A 21,700-nucleotide genomic window follows, 5' to 3' on the forward strand; every position below is an offset into this window, starting at 1 on the left:
TCCAGATGAGGAAGTTGGGTGAGAAAGTGCCAGAAACACTGATCTGTTAGCAGGCTCTCTTTCCCTTCCCTCCCCACCTCTCTGTCCCATTTAACACTGATGAGGTGGGTCTTAGGTGGGGCCCCTTGGGTAGGGCCATTCTAATGGAGGTGGTCTGAAAGCTGTGCTTTTACAAATGAGGGAAATGATAACAAAACACCTTCCACCTGCATTATACTATGGTAAAAAGAATTTTACTCAACTTACCAAACTTTCACTCATCTCCCGTAAGTCTTTAAGTTGGTATGTGCTGCTTTGCCCAGAGTTGCTATTGACTCGTAGATCTGAGATTTTAAAGGTTCCGTGATAGTACTCTGTATTTTGGCCTGTGACAAAAATGAAAAGCAAGAAGTTAAGTGTTTTGGGCAAAGATTTTAGATCTCAGACTCAACTATAATGTGGTTAATATAAAGTCTTGAATGTATCACTGAGATTCTGGGCTGGGTTGTCACTGGGCTGGGGATTCTATTTATAATTGAGTTTAATTAAAAAGAAATAAAAATAATAACTAATGCTTTATGTTAATAATAGTAGCTGACATCTGCTGAGGGCCTACTATGTGCCAGGCACTGTTTTGGTGTACTTTACACAGATTAATTCATCTGATCCCTACACCAGCTCTCTGAGATTGGAGTCACCTCCGTTTCACAGACGAGCTGAGTGGGGTGCAGAGGCTGTCAGTCACTTGCTCTGTGTTGTCCAACAGGCAGTGACACAACTAAGGAAGGCTTGAGCCCAGCAAGCCAGGCATAGAGCTGAAGCATTCCAGTACTGCATTGGCCTTGCTGAGAAGAAGGGTGAATGAGCCCCTTTGTAAGTTTTGCCTTGTAACAGCTGAGCCAGGCACATTAAGAAATCATGAAGAAAAGGTGGGGAGCTGTCTGGGATTGAGGAGAGAAGAGGGTGTAGCAGGATTGAGGTGAAGTTGGAGAGCAATGGAAATTTCTGAGGAACTCTGTAATCTGAGGAGGAAGGCCTGGGGGTGGGGGAGAAGGTAAAAAGTGGCAAAGCTGCAGAGTTAATGACAGAAAATGGAAAAAACACAGGACAGCCTCAGTCCTTGGGGGCCTGGTTCAGGGAGGGAGCAATAAGTTTCTGGCCTGGGACCAGGAAGGTGGATCCTCTATGCCTTTTTTGGGAGGGTCCCTAACTATATATTTGTAGAATTCATACTGTTTGAGACTTAACTGTCACCGTAAAGGGGCTTTTGTGCTACCAGATGAACTGAGTTGAGAATCTTGGCCAGGAACTGCAGCTGGGCTGTCACCAGGCCTGGGACTGTGGTATCAGCTCTTAGGGCCCAACAGAGGCTCCCCTGCCCCAAGTCTGTGGGGTACAGTGGACAAAGCCATTTGATTGAGTAGCCTGAGACAGGCACATTGTCACATGTACCCATGTGACACTGACATTAATGGAGATTTGTCCAAAAATGTAATGGTTGTCTCAGTGCAGAGAGAGGTGCAATATAAAAAAGAGAATTCTGAAATGAATTACTTATGTGATTGTAAATACATTAGTCAATAAAAATATAATCCCCGAATATTATTTTGTAATATTATTTTGAATATTATTCAGTAAATTTTTTTCTGAAAATAAATTATATTTTGCACTTTTAAATTCTTACAGTTTATCAGTAATTTTGAAATTCATTATTTAATTTGACATGAGCTTTTCCTTTGCTCTCAAAATGTTGGTGGACTGAAAATGATGGGTTATAAGTAAAACAATGAATTTTAATAATTAAATAGTTTATCATAGTTTTTCATTTTAATATGTAATTAATGGAAGTTCTTTACTATGACTACTAGTAAATTTAAGTCAATTACTGTTTTTGATCTTCCTGTGTATGTTCTCAAAAAGAATACTGGATTAGGAACTCTTAGAAATAAGAAATCAGTTTACTTTGCTGTGTCCTGACTACACACATAAGTACTCACAAGTTATAGGCATTTAGTTACTATTTGTTGGTAAAATGACTGAATACATAAGAAAATATTTTGAATGTGGATAGTTACATATCAGTTTACCAATTATTATGGGTGGAATTATATTTACATATACATAAATAAAGCTTTGCAGAAAAATCAAGTCAACCAAGCAAAACCCCTAATTTTACTTACCAGAGACTAAGAAGGGAGCCAGAATACCAGCAGTCACAGCCCCTGCTGTCAGCAACACTGCAGTGAGCCCGGCAATCATCCACGGCTTCAAGTCTCTGTGCCCAAGGCCGAGTCCCACTGCCCTGTAGCAAGGAAAGCCCACCTGTTACTTCTGCACTGCAACACTGACACTCTTTCTGGTCTTCCTTGGGAAAGCTCATGTTGCTCTAGTCTGCCTTTCCCAGCAAGAAGTCAGCTTTGGTCAAGGTCATCTGCACCTGCTGTAAAGTGTTAGAACCAGGATCTGGGAATCTTAGTGTTCCTGTGTCTGCTTCTGGCAGTGTCTGGTGATCTCTCCCTGGTGGTCAGCCCTGACTTTGGTTAGCAGGGTGCTCTAAGGCACACCTGCTTGAAAAGCACCATTCCCCTTCCAACACTTATGTCCTTATCTGCCTATCCCTTCAGAGTTCACGTGATGGAAGAGTGGTCCAGTAGCCAGGGGCATGCTTTTCAGCTGCCGTGTCAGTCCTTACATCCTACAGGGCCATGAGCATCTTGGGGGCAAATAGTGACCAACTGACTGGACTGACAATTTGTCAGTGAAGTGTTTCTCCTTTTGAGAACATCTTTGTACAGTATAGCAGGTGCACGATACCGTATCGCAAAAGCAGCAGGGAGCATGGATGGAATCTGAAACTACTTAAACTTACATAAATAAACTTTCAACTTACTATCAACTTTCATGGATATGTATAAGCAATAGAAGAAAGCCGAAATGTATCATTGTCTTCCCTTTCTGTGCTGGTTATTCGCATATCACTTCAGAGTTGGAAAGAAATACACTTAATAAAGACTTCTGGAATCTAGATTTTTGTAAGTATAGAAGCAGCATTTTGTACATGCATTTTTCCTGCTTTAGTTGCACCTATAAAACAAACACGGGTGTACTGTTTTCCATTGCTGGGAAGCAAATTATCAGACTTAACAGCTTGAAGCAACCCCCATTTATTAGCTACAGTTTTGTGTGTGACCTGGCTGGGCTCTCTGCTCCAGATCTCATCCTGCTGAAATCAAGCTGTTGGTTGGGGCTGCTCTTCCACCTGAAGATCCTCACTGTGTCACCCTTGGTAGAGTGCTATGGTGTCATAGCTCACAGCAACATCAAACTCTTGGGCTCAAGTGATCCTCCTGCCTCAGACGCCCAAGTAACTGAGACTACATTAGGAGTGAAAGAGACTTGCTAGCTGGTCTGACAAGCTAATCAATAACTCCCTTTAGAATCAGAGATGTATTTTGAAATTCATTGTGAAGATTTATGGGAACATAATCCTATCTATAATGTATTCACAGGTGCCACTACATCCAGGTAAGTTTTCTAGTTTTAGTAGAGATAAGGTCTTGCTCTTGCTCGGGCTGGTTTTGAACTCTTGAGCTTAAGGAATCTGCCTGCCTTGACCTCCCAAGTGCTGAGGTTACAGGCGTGACCTGCTGTTCCCGACCTCAACCTGAGATTTGTGATCCTCTTCCAAGCTCACTCAGGTATTAGGCAGAACTCAATTCCTTTTTTTCATTTTTAAATTTTAATATTTTTATTTAATTTGAAATAATTAAAAAAAAATTTAACAGGTTTAGGGAGCACACTTTCAACTCCATCACACGCATATAATGTATGGGGGAGTCTGGGCTTCTGTATCTCCATCACCTAAGCACTCAGCCCTGCAGTGGAACTAAGGCCCTGCTTCTCACTGGCTGTGGGTCAGAGGCCATTGTCAGTGCCAGGTGTCCCTTTAGTTCTCAAGGCCAGCGGTGGGGACTTCTCACATCGAGCCTCTCTCCATGCAGAGTTGCTCGTTCCCGATGTGTCACCCACCAAGGAAATTGGCTCCATGTTAAAGCCAGTTGATTTGGGACTTTTATTACATCTGCAAAATCCCTTCACAGCAGCATGTAGATCAGTACCTGTGGAATAACTGGGGGGAGGTGCATGTATAGCAGATGGTGGGAGTCTTGGGGGTCAACTTAGAATTCTGTCCACTACAGCAGAAAATATCATGACTTTTCATGAAAATGGACAAAAGCCGATAGCCATCAAAGAAAGCATGTCAGATTTAAATCTTAATTTTTGTAGAGGTGGTGGTGGGGAACTATTTCATTAAATGGGAATTCTATGTTAAGCATAATATTAAAACAAGACTAAAGGATGTTTTATTCAAGTAATAACTTTGGGAATATAAAATGAATTTTCAGAAATTAAAATAGAAATGAAACTGAAGGTAGCCCTTGATCATGACCTAATCAGCACTTTGTATTCTTTTAAGGAAAGAGTAAGCAAAGGGGGAAGCTTACTCAGTGTGACACAACTGTAATTTCCATTCTCCGTGAAATTCATTTTATCATATTGATTACACCGTCATTAAGTTTGATTATTCCGTATTTAAAAGGGTGTATTCGTGGCATGTTTTTTTTAAGATGACTGTCAGTGTAAGTGTGGTGATAGTTTGACTGGGCTTGAGACGCCTTTCTGGAATCTGTGGCTGAAAGACTTGCACCGGGAAGCACACACAGAGCAGGTGGATTGTCCCTGGTCAGTGCTGGGTGTGCAGCTCCTCAGCGACAATGCTCAAAGCTGCGACTTCCATGCACGAGAGTTCAAAGGTGATCCGGTTAAGCAGAAGACACAACGGATCTCCTGCTCCCCTGCAACCATCCTGCTCCCAGAAGAGTCTTCACTGAAGGCAGCCGTGCTGTCTGTTCCAGGTCGACCTCATGCTCTTTATCATTTTATCTGCAAAATCCAATCTTTTCCTTTTCAGGGCTACTTTTCTGCCTTCTTGTAGATATATGTTATCATCACACGAATGCGAATACACTACAGACCAGTTTATGTTCCCATAAATCTTCACAACGAATTTCAAAATACACTACCTGATTCTAAAGGAAGGTATTGATTAGTTTCTCAGGCCAGCAAGCAAGTCTATTTCACTTCTAATGTAACTGAACAAAGGTGCTAGAGGAATTGAATTCCAGCCATTTCCTGCAGAAAACTTCGTTACCCCTTTCCTAGTCTGGGGCCCATCCTTGAAAGAAAATTCTTATAGAAACAAAACACTAACTCTCCTTTCACCAAAGAAAACTGTATTTCCCTTTGAGCTATTTATTGCATGCAGTCATTTTCTACAAGGAAAGCAACCTTCTGGGGGCCTTGATGTGCTCTGACACATGAGTGCTGTCTGGATGCTGGAACCTCTGGGAGTGACTGTTCAATGCCAATGACGACAAGATACAGAGCTATTAGGTACGACATGCTGGCTTTGCAGTATTGTTGGTATCTTATTGCATTTCATCCTTCAAACACTCTTGTCAGCAGAATTATTTGTCAACATTTTACAGATTAATAACTTACCCTCTCAGATAAACAACTTGCTCAATTCATTCAGCCAATGAGTTAGAATTTAACTTTGAATACAATGGCTTAGAAGCACATTTTCTCTGTGATATAAAATTGTCCTTTAGAAGATTTTTTTTCCTTTTCCAGAATAGGACTCCCTTTAATCCAAATGAATGATTTGTGGAATTTCAAGCAGCATGAAAGGTGAGCGGTTTTATGAAATGAGGGTAGAGATGGTTTTACTGATCACAAATTTTTATCATTCTTCATTGTAGTTAAGTCTTGAATTTGATCCTGATTTTTAATATTTTCCCTTTCCACTGGCTTTAAATTTTCACTTACTTTTAAAATGTTAAAATTCCTTTCTTCCTCATCACCACATAGACTCCCATAAGAGTAGCCATGGCAACAGAGAGGAAAGGAGGCTGTGAGGCAGGTGTGTGTTCTAATACATTAATGTCCATGGTACATTTGGAAGGCTTTTATTTAATTTGATGTGTTTGTCTGTGCAAAATAGAAATGCTCACTGAAGGAAATTCAAAATATGCCCAAAGGCTTCAACTATAGACCAAAGAGAAGAAAGATACTCAGAACTTGAAGACAGGTCTTTTGAAATAATCCAGTTAGACAAAAAATGTATAAAAAATAAAATAAAAAAGAACAAAAAAATCCTTAAAGATGATGGGGGCAATGTAAAAACCAGCTGAATTTGTGAATTATTGTTATCCATAAAGGAAAAGAGAGATTAAAAGGCTTAGAAAATATATTTAATGAAATCATAGATGAAAATTTCCCAAGCATAGCAAGAAATTGATACAGCAGAAATATCAATGGCCAGAAGAGAATGGGATGATAAATTCAAAGCACTGAAAGGAAAAACCTGATGATGAAGAATTCTATGTCTAACAAGGTTAACCTTCATAAATAAAGGAGAAATAAACTCTTACCCAGACAAGCAAACGCTGAGGGAATTCATTACCACTAGAAAAAAACCCATAAGACACGCTTAGGGGAGTCATAAACTTGGAAGGAAAAGGATGACATTTATCATCATGAAAACACACAAAAATATAAAACTCACTGGTAAAGCAGCCACACAAAGGAGGACAAGAGAGGAATCAAATGACATTACAGCAGAATTCCACCAAGTTACAAGGAAAACAGTAAGAGGAAAAGGCAGAAACAAAGAATTTATATAATAAGAAGAAAACAATCAGCAATATGGTGGTAATAAAGCCTTACATATCAATATTAACCTTGAATCTAAAGGGGTTAAATGCTCTTCTTAAAGCATTAAAGAAATTAATGACAAGAATTAAAACAAACAATCAAAACTCCTCCAAACAATGATTCCACTTCATGCTCTTACAAAAATTCATATAACCTATAAAAAGACACATATAGATGACAGTAAAGGGTGGGAAAAGATATTCCATAAAAATTGAATATAAAAGTGAGCAGGAATAGCTATACTTATATCAGATAAAACAAACTTTGAATCAAAAACAGAAAAGAGAGAAAGAAGGCTATTATATAATGATAAAGGTATCAATTCAGTAAGAGGACAAACAATTTTAAATATATATGCACCCAACAATGGGGAACTTAGATTCAAATGCACAGTACCTAAAGAGAGATAGGTAGCAATACAATAATGGGGGGGACTTCAACACCCCACTCACAGCACTAAACATATCATCAATACAGAAAATCTGCAAAGAAATATTGGCCTTACAGGACTTTAGACCAAATGGATCTAACAGTTACAGAAAATCCATTCAACAACTACAGAATATACATTCTTTTTATTAGCACATGGGGTATTCTCCAAAAGAGAAAATATGTTAGGTCACAAAACATGTCTCAATAGATTTTAAGAAAATCAAATCATATCAAGTTATCTTCTCAGACCACAGTGGAATAAAATGAGAAATTAACACCCAAAGGAACTCTGGTGGCTATACAACAACATGCTCCTGAATGACATTAGGTCAATGAAAAAATTAAGATGGAAATAAAAATATTTGAAAAAAATGACAATGGAAACACAAGATACTTGTGGGATACAGAAAAAGCAACAGGGAGGTTGATGGCAGTAAATGCCTACATCAAAAAAGTAGAAAAAGTATAAATTAACAATTGAGCACCATACCTCAAGAAAATAGAAAAGCAAGAACTAACCAAGCTCCAAATTAGTAGGAAAAAATAGCAAGATTAGAGAAGAACAAAATGAAATAGAAACTAAAAAAAAAATTAGGGACCAATGTAATAAAAAGTTGGTTTTCACAAAGATAAACAAAATTGATAAATCACTAGTTAGACTAAATAAGAAGAGATAAGACCTCAATAAACAAAATCAGAAATGAAAATGGAGACATTACAACTGATCTCACAGAAATGCAAAAGTTCATCAGAGACTATCACCAACAACTATTACTCTTATAACGTACTCTTCTTAAACTGCACACACTCCTGTAAATATATAAATGTTCATTATAAAAGAGCACTTTTGGTTCCTGTAATTATGAGACTTGATATTTTAGAAGAATAATTTGGAGAATGTGAAATATTAAAAGCTAGAAATCCTATTTTATAATATCACGACTTTCATAAACATGGGATGTGTATTTTAATATTTAATGAGTTTAAATAAATAAGGAAAACATTAAAGCTACCTAGTTACATTTGTTTTATCAGTTGTTTGTTCAACAAATATTTATGGAGTGTTGATTATGTGTGAAGCACAGTAGACCCTTTCTAAAGGCCTAAGAGGGATCCTCTGTCATCACTGTATGCTCACTGCAGGGTTGACACAGTAATGCATTTTATTGGTGGCCAATGGCCAACTTACTACCAAATTCTCATCTCTGAAGCCCCCTGGGTGTATCCCTGCCACCCGACAGGCTGCAGTGCTAATAAGAGAGGCTGAGCCCTAAGAGGTCACAGATCTGATTCTGGCCCCTGACACCCCTGGGGATGGGAGCAGTACTCAACTTTTGTTGTCCTCAGAGTCTCTACCCTAAAAGGAAGTTAATAAAACTAAGTTTAATAGCCTGTCTTGGCTGTTAAGTGGGATAAAATGTATAAAAATGCTTTGAAATTGGCATAAATCTTAACATAAACGGTGAAATATCATTAGCATCATGGCTATTTAAAATCATTATTTGAATTTTACATAAAAGTTATGCTAAGGAATCTTCCTTTTTCCTCTTCTTTGCATATGGAAAACCCTATTTAAAAAACTTTAAATTTTTTTCTTCAAAATTAAATAAGAAGAATTGTAGAGAATAGACTTGTCTTCTCAGTCTTGAGATTCTGCCTCCCCAGAGGCCCCATGAAGCCCTGGGGTCTCCACAGGGAAGGCAGATGTCTCCCTGCTACTGACCTCTCCTCTGTCAGTCCATAGGCACTGGCCACAAGGTACGAGGAGAAATAACTGATGGAAAGTACTACAGAAGCTAAATTTTATTAGCTTGCTGAAATGAGGCTGGTTTTAAAGCAAATGAACACCCTCCCCCTACACATAAATCAGAATCAGTCAGGACAGTGTCATAGAGCTTTTCATTAATTTTTTCTAAAATCTTAGCTATTGAACTTGGCAAGATGAAGTAAAGCTAACAGTGGCTTTTTGGTACAAAACATTGATTTCAAGCACAAACATTAATTAATCCAGAAACCTATAATAATTCCAGAACTCTCACAAGATGCCATGCAGACTGGTCCCTTCGGGACACCTCCCCAGCAGTGAGTCCTCTGACACATAGGGGCTATGGCCCTGCCAGACAGGACTGCAAATGAGCCACCCACAAAACAAAGTGAACTCACCGACACATCGTGGATAGGAGGGAGAATGTGATCTCCTGAGTCTTCGCCCACCAACCTCAACTATCTAACCAACTGTGTGACATCTCTAGGTATGTTAGAAGTCTATGGCTCCAAGAAATAAGGAAACAAATTACAAGAAGTTGAAATGAAATGAAACTAGTTTGACAAGTCTGAACAGAGACACCTCAGCCCGTAGAATAGCTGGAAGAAAACAGCCAGAGACAGCACAGTCCCAACAAGAAAGCAATGTGGGTTTTTGTTGTTTTTCTTTTTTGGTATTGTTTGATTTTGTTAAAGGAAAAGAAACTGGTTACAAGAATTTGAATGAGAAATAGTTTAGGAATGTTCTAGGATTAAGAGTTTAAAGAAGATTATTGACAGGTATACAAATATCTTAAAGAAACCTTCACATAAAATCTCTCTCAATAAAAACAATCCAATTTAAAAACCTGGACACATAGTATATAGTTCAAGAAACGCTTCTTTAATTCTTGATGAACAACAGGTATCTCCATGTCTTTCTTACTAGGGTGTAGCAAATTTATTAGTTCATAGTAATTTCTCTTTTAAAAGTACCCACCACTGATAGTATAGACAAATTAATATCAAACCAGATTTTTCTCAAAGTGATTTAATGTAATAAACATGTGTATAGAGGCATTTATCAGAATGAAGAAAACCAAAAAAGAAGAAAAAATTTTCAGTTAGTCAAACAATATGTGAATACACGTTGTTTGTAATTATTGAAACCTCAGACACAGACTGAGCTCCAGTTTGATCAAGCTCTAATTGGTCCCTTTCCTTCTCTACAGAATCAGCTTTGATCCATTTTTCCACAGGACAGTATAAGCATTTACACACACACAGCTTGCAAACACCAACACATTCACAAAAACATATGTACATCTTAATACAAAAGTATCATATTGTGTACATTCTTGTGCAATTCAGTCTTACTTAATATGTTGAAGGTCCTTCTATTTTGAGACACACAGATCTCCCTTATTCTTCTTAACAGTTACATGAAGTATGAAAATATTTAGTGTTTAGCCTTGTTTATACTTTTACAACTAAATGGTACTCATTTAACTAGAAATACCACTTTAGATAAAGGTTTTCAGGCATTGCCCCTGACACTTAGAGAAAGTCCATTTGAATAATTTTCTTAGACAACACAGCACAGAGCTTCAAGTGCATGAAGTCAGAGTGTCAGGTTTTAAATCTCAGCAGTTTCTACCACGATGGTAAAATAGAAAGAATATTAGCAATTTCTTTGTGGGTTTTTGTGAAGCGTAAATGAGTTAAAACTGTGCATGTGAAATGCTTGGAAAGGAGCCTCCTGAAATAGAAGCACTACAAAAACATTGGCCATTATTAGGACTTTTGTCATTTGCATATGTTTTCTCTCCTAATATTTAGCAGAGAAAAGCTTAGTGAAAGTCATTCTGCTGAGGTACACAGCACACACAGTCACATTCTGCTATGTGAATTTGGACAGGCTACTCCAACCCTTTGAACATCACTCGTCTCCTATGTAGAAAGGACAGATATCATCCACGTGCTGGGCTCTGTGGGGATAAATGGTGTTATGATGTGAAGCTGCCTGCATGCTGCCTGGCAGTAAACGGCAGGAGACCCCACTGGCAGAGCTGGGACTTCACAGGAAGAGGCACGTGCCTACAAGTCCTGGCTGTGTCACACAGCTGTTGTTTGGCCCGTCTGTATCGAAGCTGTCTCATATGTAAATGGTACCAATAGTAGCTTTCCATACTATTGTATGCATCAAATGAAACAACACGTCTAAAATGCCCCTCACAATATATGGTTCAAACAGGAACTGAACAGTGGTCCGCGTGAGGGTGGAATGGTGTCGGCAACACTCAGAGCATGGGGAGAACTTTGCTCAGAATGCTGAGATTGGCCCTGATATTACCTGGCCTCTCACCCTTCTGGGTCTTTTATTACAGGAGGGTAGAAGACTAAATTTCTGAATATTAGCACAAATTAGACTTGGTAGTGAGAGTTTAACAAGCTGTAGGCTAAGAGAGTCACTGTGACTTAGAAAGCAAGAGACACACAACCTTCACACAGAATTGGAATCAAATTTATGTCTTCTGCAGCCCAGAGAATAAAAAAGTCTGCATGCTGTATGTTCAGTGAAGGGCTAATAACCAGAATCTATAAAGAACTCAAGCATATCAGCAAGAAAAAAAACAAAGAACTCTATTAAAAAGTGGGCAAAAGGATGCTATTCCAGTGGTGAACAAACACATGAAAAAATGCTCAACATCTCTAATCATCAGGGAAATGCAAATCAAAATCATAATGAGATGTCCCCTAACCCCCGTGAGAATGGCTCTTATCCAAAAGGCCCCGACAGGAAATGCTGGTGTGGATGTGGAGAGACAGGAACGCTCATGCACTGTTGGTAGGACTGCAAACTTGTACAATCTCTATGTAAAGAAGTGGAGAATCCCCAGGGAACTTAAAGTAAACCTACCATTTGATCCAGCAATCCCATTGCTGGGTATTTACCCAAAGGAAAAAGGACATTTTATCATAAAGACACCTGCACTCAAATGTTTTTAGCAGCATAGTAAAGTATCACAGGAATGAAAAATCAAACACCACATGCACTCAGCACTAAACTGGAAGTAGTCAATCAACACTGAAGTACTCCTGTGGAAGCAACACTCAGTGGCAATCCAGTAAGGGAGAGGCAGGTGGGGGCTGGCTAACTCACACCCAATCCTAAAGTCTGACCAGTAATGTACAAAACACACTATGTAACCAAAACCTGTGTACCCCTATAATATTCTGAAATTTAAAAAAATCCAGTTTTTTATTAATTACAGCTTTGAGTAAGTTACTTAACTTTCTGAAATTAATTTTCTTCCTCTATGACTAATACATGTACAAATTAAATGAGGCTACCTCAAAGGCATGTGCTGAGTAGAAGAATCCAGACTCAAAGGTGACAAATTGCATAATTCCATTTCTATGACATTCTTGAAAAGGCAAAGCTGTAAGGGTAAAACCAGATTAGAACTTGCCAGAAGCTGGTGATGGCAAAGAGGGGTTCACTTATAAGGGAATTTGGGGGGGTGATGAGAATGTTCACAATAGCCCTTTGAGAAAGAATTAGACTCATTTTACAAAAATGGAAACTGAGGCTCACAGGTGTTATTTGCCATCACTAGCTGATTGGAAGATGGAAAGTGACAATTCTCTGTCACTGTTTTAATCTATGTTTATACTGCACCACCTCAAACAACTACAGTGTTCTGATCTGATTCCCCTGTAATCTGAACAGTGTTGTAGATAATTGTGGTTGTCAACAGTGACACTTTTAACATGGATGTAATTGTTTTTTGTTTCACTTTAGGCATCTACTTGAGTAGATCTCAGTAATTCACAGTAACCACCAATCACATGCCTGAACCTGGGCTCTCATAGTTCAAATTTGTTACAGAAGATCCTCCTTAAGATTTTTTTAAAAACTGTTGATGTGATTTAAATAGGCATGCTGCTGCTTTGCTGTTGTGTCATATTAATGCGCCATATGATAAAAATGACCACAATGTGTGAAGGCTGTAGTGTGAGGCAATAGCAATACACCTTCCCTGAGAAAATGTGAAATATTTATGTTTGAGACTGTTCTTCAACTGATGTGCTGTCCTCCTTCTACCAAGGGGAATTTACAAAACTGATACCAAGTAAAATAAGTATTGTCATGTAGAAAACATCCCAGAGCTTAGGGGGTGCAGCACAGACACCTCTTGGCACAGGGTGACAGCTGCACCCTTAAAGATTTCACACGAGGACCTCAAACAGCTTCTTGGTGCTTCCCGACAGGGACCCTCATCTCCTCCCCCAATGGAGACCCTTGCCTCCTCACCTCAGATATTAAATTCCATATCTGCCATTTTCTCAAGATATGGAATTTAACACCCTAGGCAAGGATCCAAGGAGATTGGGCAAACTTGTGAATGAAGCTGAAATACCTCAGTTGCCCTGGAAGACAGTGGAGAGGGTAGTGAAGAGGCTGAGGGAAGTTGGCGTGCTGAAGTGGACACACCATGTGAGGCCTGAGACACATAGGGCACATGGATGTGTCATTTGCCAAAGCCACAAGAAATGAGCTAGCCAGAGGGCTGGAGAGTAACTGAGTGGTCCAATAAAGGTTCCCTTTCCAGTGAAGGGTGACAGTAGTAGTAGTGGCCTCAGAGTTAGGGTCACCCACAGATGACGCAGCCCTGAAAGAACAGAGGCCATGTGGCGGGCGGTGCAGCCACCAAAGCCAGGAGTGTACAGTGAGCTCTAGGAAACCACAGGTCAGAGGGACAGCCAAGGAGGCTTGGCCCACAAAGAACTGTGGAGATGGTTCAAAGAGCATGGTAACTTTAGGGAAAAATGAACAGGCCACCAATAAATGTGCTGATCAGCCAAGAAATAAAGAAAAAAAAATATCTTTTGGCCCTAAACAGAATTACCTATATTCTTATCCCCCCCACGTCTAAATCAAAGGTGTGTAAACTTCTGGACCCCAGTGGGTTATTGGGTGATCACGCTGATTCCTTCCATAAGCACAGTGAATAAATTTGTAGTCTCTTTCTCTTATTAATCTGCCTTATTGTGAATTGATCTTTCAATGAACGTTCTGGGGGCAAAGTGGATGTCTCACTTTCTCTGTAATACCCACACATATGTGCACACAGGCATATGTGTGCTTATCAAATGATCTCATTTTTGAAACACAAAGTGTGTAAGCCCTTTAGAAGTGAATAGATAAATTTGTTTATGTTTATATAACAGAATAATGGAAAAGGACATAAAAAAGTTTAAACTTTTATTTACTTAGGTTAAAATCAGGAAGACATTGTTAAGTTTTCTTTGTACTACTCCATGTTGGCAAACTGCTCATATAACTTTAAAGCTTGTAATGAAATTATAGTTGATCCCCTAACAACATGGGGGTTAGGGTTGAAGCCCCTTGTGCAGTTGAAAATCCATGTGTAACTGTTGAGTCCCCCAAACTTAACTACTAATCTCCTGCCGTTGACAGGAAGCTTTCCTGCCAAAATAAGCAGTCCATTAATCATGTATTTTGTATGTTCCATCTATTAATACACTGTATTTTAAGGATAAAGTAGACAAAGAAAATAAAGTATTAATAAGAAAATGACAAGGAAGAGAAAATATATTTACAATTGTTAAGTGAGATTCAATCGTCACCTGCGCACTTAGTGGGCTGAGGAGGAGGAGGAGCAGGGGAGGAAGGACTCGGTCTCAGAGAAGGCAGAGGCAGAAGAAAAGCTGTGCGCACAACTTCACACCCTCTGTTCAAGGTTCCACGTGCAATAAATTATATTTCTAAAATGACGGACATGCCCAGCAGATGGCAGAGCAGCGACACCACATATTCTATGATGAGCGTCCAGCCTCCCACAGCAGTTGTGGGTCTGTGACCTGCCGTCTCCACTCCTGGATGTAACTGCAGTGAAATGACATTAACATATTGTGCAGTCCCATTCCTTGTTTTGTTTGGGTTGGCTGCTGCTTGAATTACAGTTTGCTGTGTCAGTTGTCTGATGCAGTCACTCTGGCTCTTCTCTTGGGTTACTCGTTCGTTGGCTTGGGTGCCATCAATGCATAGTACTGGGTGCTAAGAATACCCTGCTGACTTAAAGCACAACAGAACAACCTCCTCTAATTCTTCAGGACGGTATTAATTGGAGAAGTTCTGGCATCTTTTTCTCAGGAAGATTGAAAACCCAGCACCTGACCACAAGTCTGACCTGGCCGTAGCTGGTGTCTGGCCCAGACAAGTGCTGTCCATGCCACAGTCACTGTGCACACGAGGCTGCTTTGTGCGTGATATGTGGTTAGTATGACATCAGGGACTAACTGTGATCACTGTAGGGAGATGAATTTTTAATTTATCTAATTTTAATTACTTTAACCTTGAAGAGCCTCATCTGACCAGTGGCTGTCACATTGGGCAGCGTGGTACTCACCAATATTATAAAATTATCTATATGTCACTCTCCAGCATTGGTGGGTAATGATGAGCTGGGCCTTTCTGCCTCGGCCAAATACAAATGCCCCCTTTCCAGGAGTATCTGTGCATTCTGAAGACATTAAATGAGTGTACTTGCTGTATGTTCATGTTGTATATATATGTTTATGTGAACCATTTGCCTGTAGCAGCTCAACCTTCAAATGTCTTCTTTCAACTTTATTCAACCCGTTTCAGTTTCCAGATGGTATCAGTGTGGCTAGGATTGTGTACATATGAGTGTGGTCCTAATAGGTGATTTTTACCATTGTCAGTGCATCAGCTTTATAAGAAGGGAGAGAAGAAAACACCTGCACACATGATGAGTACACAGCTTGTAATGTAGGGACTTTGCTCCCTAGGGGAATTTAGTGACATCTAAAGTAATTTTTGGTTGTCACGATTTGGTGGGGATCATAGACGTCAGGGTGCAGGAGTGGGAAGGGCTACGGAGCTGTCTCCAAGCACAAGGCATGCGGCGTCCTCTCCCAAGGGCGTCATCAGCATCAAGGTCCAGAAACTCAACATCACAGTGATGATTCAAAGAGAGTGGGTTTGAGTTTAGGACCATAAATATATTTTAATGTACATGGTACTGCATTACGTGGAGCAAGAGCTGCTCTTGTTTGATGTAAAACCCGAAGAAAATCTTAGCGCAGCAGTTATCTCATTAACTAAATTAATTGTGAAAGTGTGTCGAGCAAATAGAGGCTTAGATGCACAGAAGTGTGAGTTTTGTTAAATACTAGTCCACAGTCATGCACAGTACTATAAAATATGCAATTAAATACATCTGAAAATGATAATCTTATCACAATTAAACCATTCCAAAGATGCCTTCTTAATTACCTGAATATTTTCTGTAAATACTGCTCTGCAAAAAATGCTGTCCATATTTAAACAATAAATTTAAACACTGCACAATAAGGTACCAAAATCTTTTATCAAATTGTTTGTGAATGTCTAAATTTATATTAGCTTCTCATGTAAGTTGCTTATTCATATCTAATTTATATCGACTTCCTATTTGGCAGTTGTTCTAATGTTGGTTGAAAATAAAAAGTAAATAAAATACATTGAGAGATCATGAAACAAAATGGAAAAGTAAATTTACACAAAGATAGGAAATTCTGTCATTTTTGGAGATGAAGCCAAAAGCAGCTCTTTCTCACTAAATCTTTACTTTATTCATTTCAACTTAACAAAAAAATCCAAGAGAGTCTGCCTTCAATTTCTGGGCACTAAAAGGCATTTTACATAGTTCAGAGCAGAGTTCTGGGCTAGGCGATATTCCAACTCTCCTGCTGTAGGCTTAAGGATTTCCTTCTTCCTCCAAAATAAACACCAATGTAGTTTTTAAAAGAGATTAAACTCTGCACCCTTAGTATAGACATAAATGTCACATAAATGCCGGATTTTCTCAAGTTTCAGAGAGGCCGATTGTGCTTCTGAGTGCCGATGGTTGGATTCACAGCAGCACCATCTCTCACACTTTAAAGTCTTGCCTGGTGCCTCCTGGTCACTTGTGCCAGCAGCAGCCAAACCCATCAATCTGGACTTGTAAGTACAGGGGACTTGCAAATCTTTTGTCAGGGCCATTGAGGAGGTAGACAAAGACGTCCAGCTCCAGGGAAGGGAGGCTTGAGCTGTGGGAAAAGTGTGAAAGCCTGCCGCTGGTGCTTCTCTGATTAAAGTGCTGGTTATTCTATGGAACATATTGCAAGGGTACAAATCAAATCTGTCAAGTGTAGAACATAAATGTCTTAACACAATAATCAAGTAAATGAGGCGAAAGCTATGTTGATTGGTTTAATGTAAGCACATCAGATTGTATAAAAAAATCAACACATTGTACCCGACATATGCATAAATGTATTCATGATCTATGTGTATATGACTATATAAAAAAATAATGCTGGTTATTCTAAAATGAACAATAAGGCTGGAAAGATGAGCAAAGGGGGACAGTGAGTGGCAGTGATAGCAGTGTCCAAGCTCACAGTTCTCAGAGCACTTTGGCAATGTGAAAGGAGCTCTCCTTCCCCGCCTTGAGGGAGCACTGCAGATCACAGGCGTCTGCATCTTGAACTCAGTGACAGTACATAGCAGCACAGGCTGCACACGGTCCCCAGAGACCGCATGTGGCAGGGACAGTGTGGATGTCCCTGGGCACAGTTTCCAGAGACCACATGTGGCATGGAGAGTGTGGATGTCGCTGGGCATGGTTCTCAGAGACCACAGGTGTTGGGGACAGTGTAGATATTGCTGGGTACAGTTCCCAGAGACCACATATGGCAGGGACAGTGTGGATGCTGCACTAGACGTTCGTTTGAGATTTAATCCAGTCCCGGTAATGAGTCACTCTGGTATAAAGTCCAGGCTTGTTTTCCTTCCCACAGTCTATGCCCCAGCTCACTATCCCAATAAGATACCAGATGCCTCCATCTCGTGCAATGACCAAGGGGCCTCCAGAATCACCCTGGGGAGGAAGGAGAAAGGAATACAATCAATTTGAGAAAGACCTGTCACAAATGAATTAATCAGCATCTGAATGTCTGATATATCGATACTTTAAACTAAAACATGATATAAATGAAGCTAAGGTTTCAGTTTTACCCTTTTTTAGTTTTTTCTCTAAGTAGGGACTGCATGCTGAGTCAAGTGTAGGAAGTCAATTCTTTTTTTTTTTTTTTATTAAATCATAGCTGTGTACATTAATGTGATCATGGGGCACCATACACTAGTTTCATAGACTGTTTGACACATTTTCATCACACTGGTTAACATAGCCTTCCTGGCATTTCTTAGTTATTGTGGTAAGATATTTACATTCCACATTTACTAAGTTTCACATATACCCTCAATTCTTACATAAATAATGACCTCAAGATGCAGCTGAGCCACCACATCCTCCCTGAAGCCTCCCTTCTCCCCTATCAGCTGAAAACACGCCCTTGCTGTGAATTTGGCTCTCACCCTGTTCCACTCACACCAATTGGCAGGAAGGTGCCCTGGTTGTTGTCATACCGTGTAGTGACAGGTTGCCCAGGAGGACGGTATGCACAGGGCACTCTGTGCAGACACCCACTATTTATTGCTGGTGGGGTCCCTAGACCTACTGAATCATGAGGATGTCCTAGTACCCTGCAGTTCACAAACAATTTTAAATTTAGCTTTCAGCTATTCATTCAAAAATGTAGAATGTGGAAACCACTGTGTGGAGCTTTAAAATAGAAGAAATAATTCTGTTTAAAGTGGGCCTGGGGTTCTCAAGCCCTTAGATTCCTTCCCTTCCATTTTCTTCCCATTCTTCTTAGTTCACTTAGTGTTTGTTGGCAGAGGTAAAAACCTTGTCCACTAAAGGAAATCCTCCTGAGCTCCTTCTAGGGTGCTCACACCTCGTTCAGGGCCCAGTGTTTTTTCTCCTCCAAGCTGCTGAATCATCCAGCTGTGCCTTGGACCACCCACGTTGTTCTTCCTTCTCCTCAAAGCAGAACAAGTGAAGGGCATCCTGTAATGTAGAGCTGCCCCTAGTCCTGGGGCAGGAGGTTTGGTTCCCTGGCATCCTGTCAGGACTGGACCGCACAGCAGGAGGTGGGAGGGGGGCAAGTGGGGTAGGGGGCAGACGGGGTGCTCCCAGCTCTCCCATCGCCCGCACCCTCCTGAGCTCTGCCTCCTGTCAGGCCCCCAGACCCTCCCTGACTGTGGAAACATTGTCCTCCATGAAATCAGTCCTCATGTCAGAAAGGCTGGGGACTTCTGCGCTGGAGTCTGTGGCTAAATCCTGATCTTTTCCTGTTTGTTTTAGTTACTTCTGTGCTATATTGTTAGACTGCAAACTCATTGTGAATTCATTGTGATTTTTTTAACGTCTGTGTTTCCTGTGTAACTGCTGTAGGGCCGTGCATCTCACAAAAAGTTTGAGTGAGTGGGTGGATGGACATTTGTTGCCTCGCAGGACAGCCAACCAAAGGCAGGTCAGCTGTGCACCTTCCCGTACAAAGAAAAGCACATGTACATCAGAATATCAAAGCCATTCTTAGTTCTTCAAAGAATTGCTAAACCACTGGGTCTAGTTTTGAAGACTATAGGTAAAATCTGTACATAGCATTATTGTATCATGGTGCACACTGCTTAAAGTCAAAGGTTGGCATGTGGGTAGATGCTCTGCTGGACTCAGAGGCGGCCGCAAGCCTTCTCAGTACCTTCCGACTGGTCAGGAGTAGCCACCCATTTGCTGGTCATGCTGCAGACCTTCTCAGAGCCTTCTGACTGATTGGGAGTAGCCACCCAGCTGCTGGTTATGATGTCTTTGAACCTCACTTGGCCTCCACCATCTGCTCCCAGCAATGGCTTGTAGCTGGCAACCATTGCCTTACAGAGGGTCTGCTCCATGGCTGCAGAGTAAAGAGTGTCTCTGGGGTCCCTCCACTCCTTCTGCTCACACTCCTCTTTTCTCCACGTGTCATTTTCATGAAGTCTCATGAATGACATTGGCTGATGGTGCCCATAGAGCTGTCTTTGTGGATTTGAGTCTGTTCTTACCTCACAGGCATCCAGCTTTCCTGTCAAGAATCCAGCACAAATCATCCCTGATGACACAGCACCACCGTACACGTTGACTCGATTACACACGCTGTTACTTAGAATCTCCACCTCAACTTCTCGCAGAATATTGGGAAAAGGACCTAGCAAGAGAAGAAAGACATAGATGGATTTTCACACTGTTGCTACAATATGTAATTGTGCTTTGTGAAGGATGGGCCAGTGATGAAAGCTAAGTCTTGATGTGACAGGATTCTGGGCTGAACAACAATGCCCAGAACCGAGCTGCATGCCCCATGCCTCCTGCATGCTGGGTGCTGTGTTTGACTCATCTGTTCATTTCATCTTATTTAATCTTTGCAAAAAGCACCAAAGGCAGATATAAATGCTTCCTTCAGCCGAGGAAACAGAAGCTCACTTGGTCAGGGGTCTTGGGACACATAGTCAAATGGAGAAGGATGTTAGATTTAAACCTAGGGCATTTCTCAGCACCTGGGAGAAGCTGCAGCTGCTCCTCTTACCCTACCTGGGAATCTACTGGATGACTTTAGAAAGTCATGCGTTTTGAAAGCTGGAGCAGGAGCAGTGCAGAGCGGGGTGTGAACTGCCAGGAAGCAGCTTAATACGATGGAACCCTATTGCTTCCCGAAAAAGGCCAAGTTTACTTTGATAACAGCTAAACTTGCTACTCATAACAAACATAGGGTCCATAACAACTGCTAAGAAATAGTTCTCGTTTTATTAATTAACAACACATTCATTGACCAGTTGTTACATAAACGGTGTCATTTAGTTGTGTGTAGTATTGTTTTAGCCATCCTCCCTTAACAGATCCTGTTTTCATGGCTTAATCCTCACACAGGTATAAAGACAGATGCTTTCTTACAGCAGCTTCAAAGGCAGCTGAGAGGGTGAGGAGGGCAGTGCTGTCCTTGGGAGACCAAGTCAGGGGCCTGAAGGCACAGATATCAGTCTCGACACAGCACAGTTTGCAAGACATGTGACCTTGGGAAGGTCACCAAGCATCATTCTACTCACTTGTAAAAAGAAGAAAGCGATGCCTTTCTCACAAGTTTTTCATGACAGTGAAAAATAATGAACGTAATCAGTTAGGACAGTGCCCCACCTCATGTTCAGTTTTTAATGAATGGGAGCTGTTAGAGTGAACTGTGGAGGTCGGGTTTATATATTTTAAATCCTGCATGTGCTAAACTGCTCTTCAGTGTTAATGATGGAAGCTAAGAAAGAGCTTTTATAAGAGATCTAGGTTTCTAGGGATTTTTCCACTCACAGCAAAGAAATCAAACTCTGTTCTAAAATAATGGATACATTCACTCACTCAAGACCATCTTGATGGAAAACTAAGTCTAAACTGTACAGTCATTGGAGAACTTCTAGGATCTCATGAATTTCTTCACCTCAGTCACTATGACCATCTTCCCTCCTTCTCTACTTTTGCTTGAATGTTCAGGGAGAGAAGCTGCTTGCCAACTGCTTCTAATGCTGCTTCATGCAGCGCAAGCTGCTTGCCTGTGTGAATGCCCAGCAGCTTTCAATGGTGCCTGTCCAGACCAGCAGTCATATTTTCTAGGCATTATCAGGCTTTAATCAACTATATTCCAACTACTATTTCTGTGTACCAGCTAGCTACTCGGAATAGTAGGGTTAGTTTTAAATTTTACAAACGCTTATATTAATCTCAACTTTAAAAACTCAATTCAAGTGCTTAACAATATAACAAACTAT

The 21,700-nt window shown here is 40.5% G+C and overlaps 2 protein-coding genes across 4 annotated transcripts in view; both read right to left on the reverse strand.

The window, feature by feature from the left end:
* The window catches only part of TMPRSS11A (transmembrane serine protease 11A), a 65,700-nt gene extending 56,231 nt beyond the window's left edge, over positions 1-9,469 (reverse strand). For both annotated transcript variants that reach the window (XM_053585521.1, XM_053584726.1), the window contains exons 1-3: positions 9,352-9,469; positions 2,160-2,281; positions 247-365 (exon numbers count right to left, since the gene is read on the reverse strand). In XM_053585521.1, the coding sequence (XP_053441496.1) occupies positions 247-365; positions 2,160-2,281; positions 9,352-9,359 (249 nt within the window). In that variant the 5' untranslated portion in view covers positions 9,360-9,469. The remainder of the gene's footprint in view (positions 1-246; positions 366-2,159; positions 2,282-9,351) is intronic.
* A 4,783-nt stretch (positions 9,470-14,252) lies between these two features.
* Positions 14,253-21,700, reverse strand: part of LOC128582409 (transmembrane protease serine 11G-like) — a 56,966-nt gene continuing 49,518 nt past the window's right edge. For both annotated transcript variants that reach the window (XM_053587247.1, XM_053586681.1), the window contains 2 exons: positions 19,955-20,097; positions 14,253-17,888 (listed from right to left, as the gene is read on the reverse strand). In XM_053587247.1, coding sequence (XP_053443222.1) covers positions 17,727-17,888; positions 19,955-20,097 — 305 coding nt within the window. In that variant the 3' untranslated portion in view covers positions 14,253-17,726. The remainder of the gene's footprint in view (positions 17,889-19,954; positions 20,098-21,700) is intronic.

The sequence above is a fragment of the Nycticebus coucang genome, chromosome 1, assembly GCF_027406575.1.
Source record: "Nycticebus coucang isolate mNycCou1 chromosome 1, mNycCou1.pri, whole genome shotgun sequence".
Taxonomy (NCBI): Eukaryota; Metazoa; Chordata; class Mammalia; order Primates; family Lorisidae; genus Nycticebus; species Nycticebus coucang.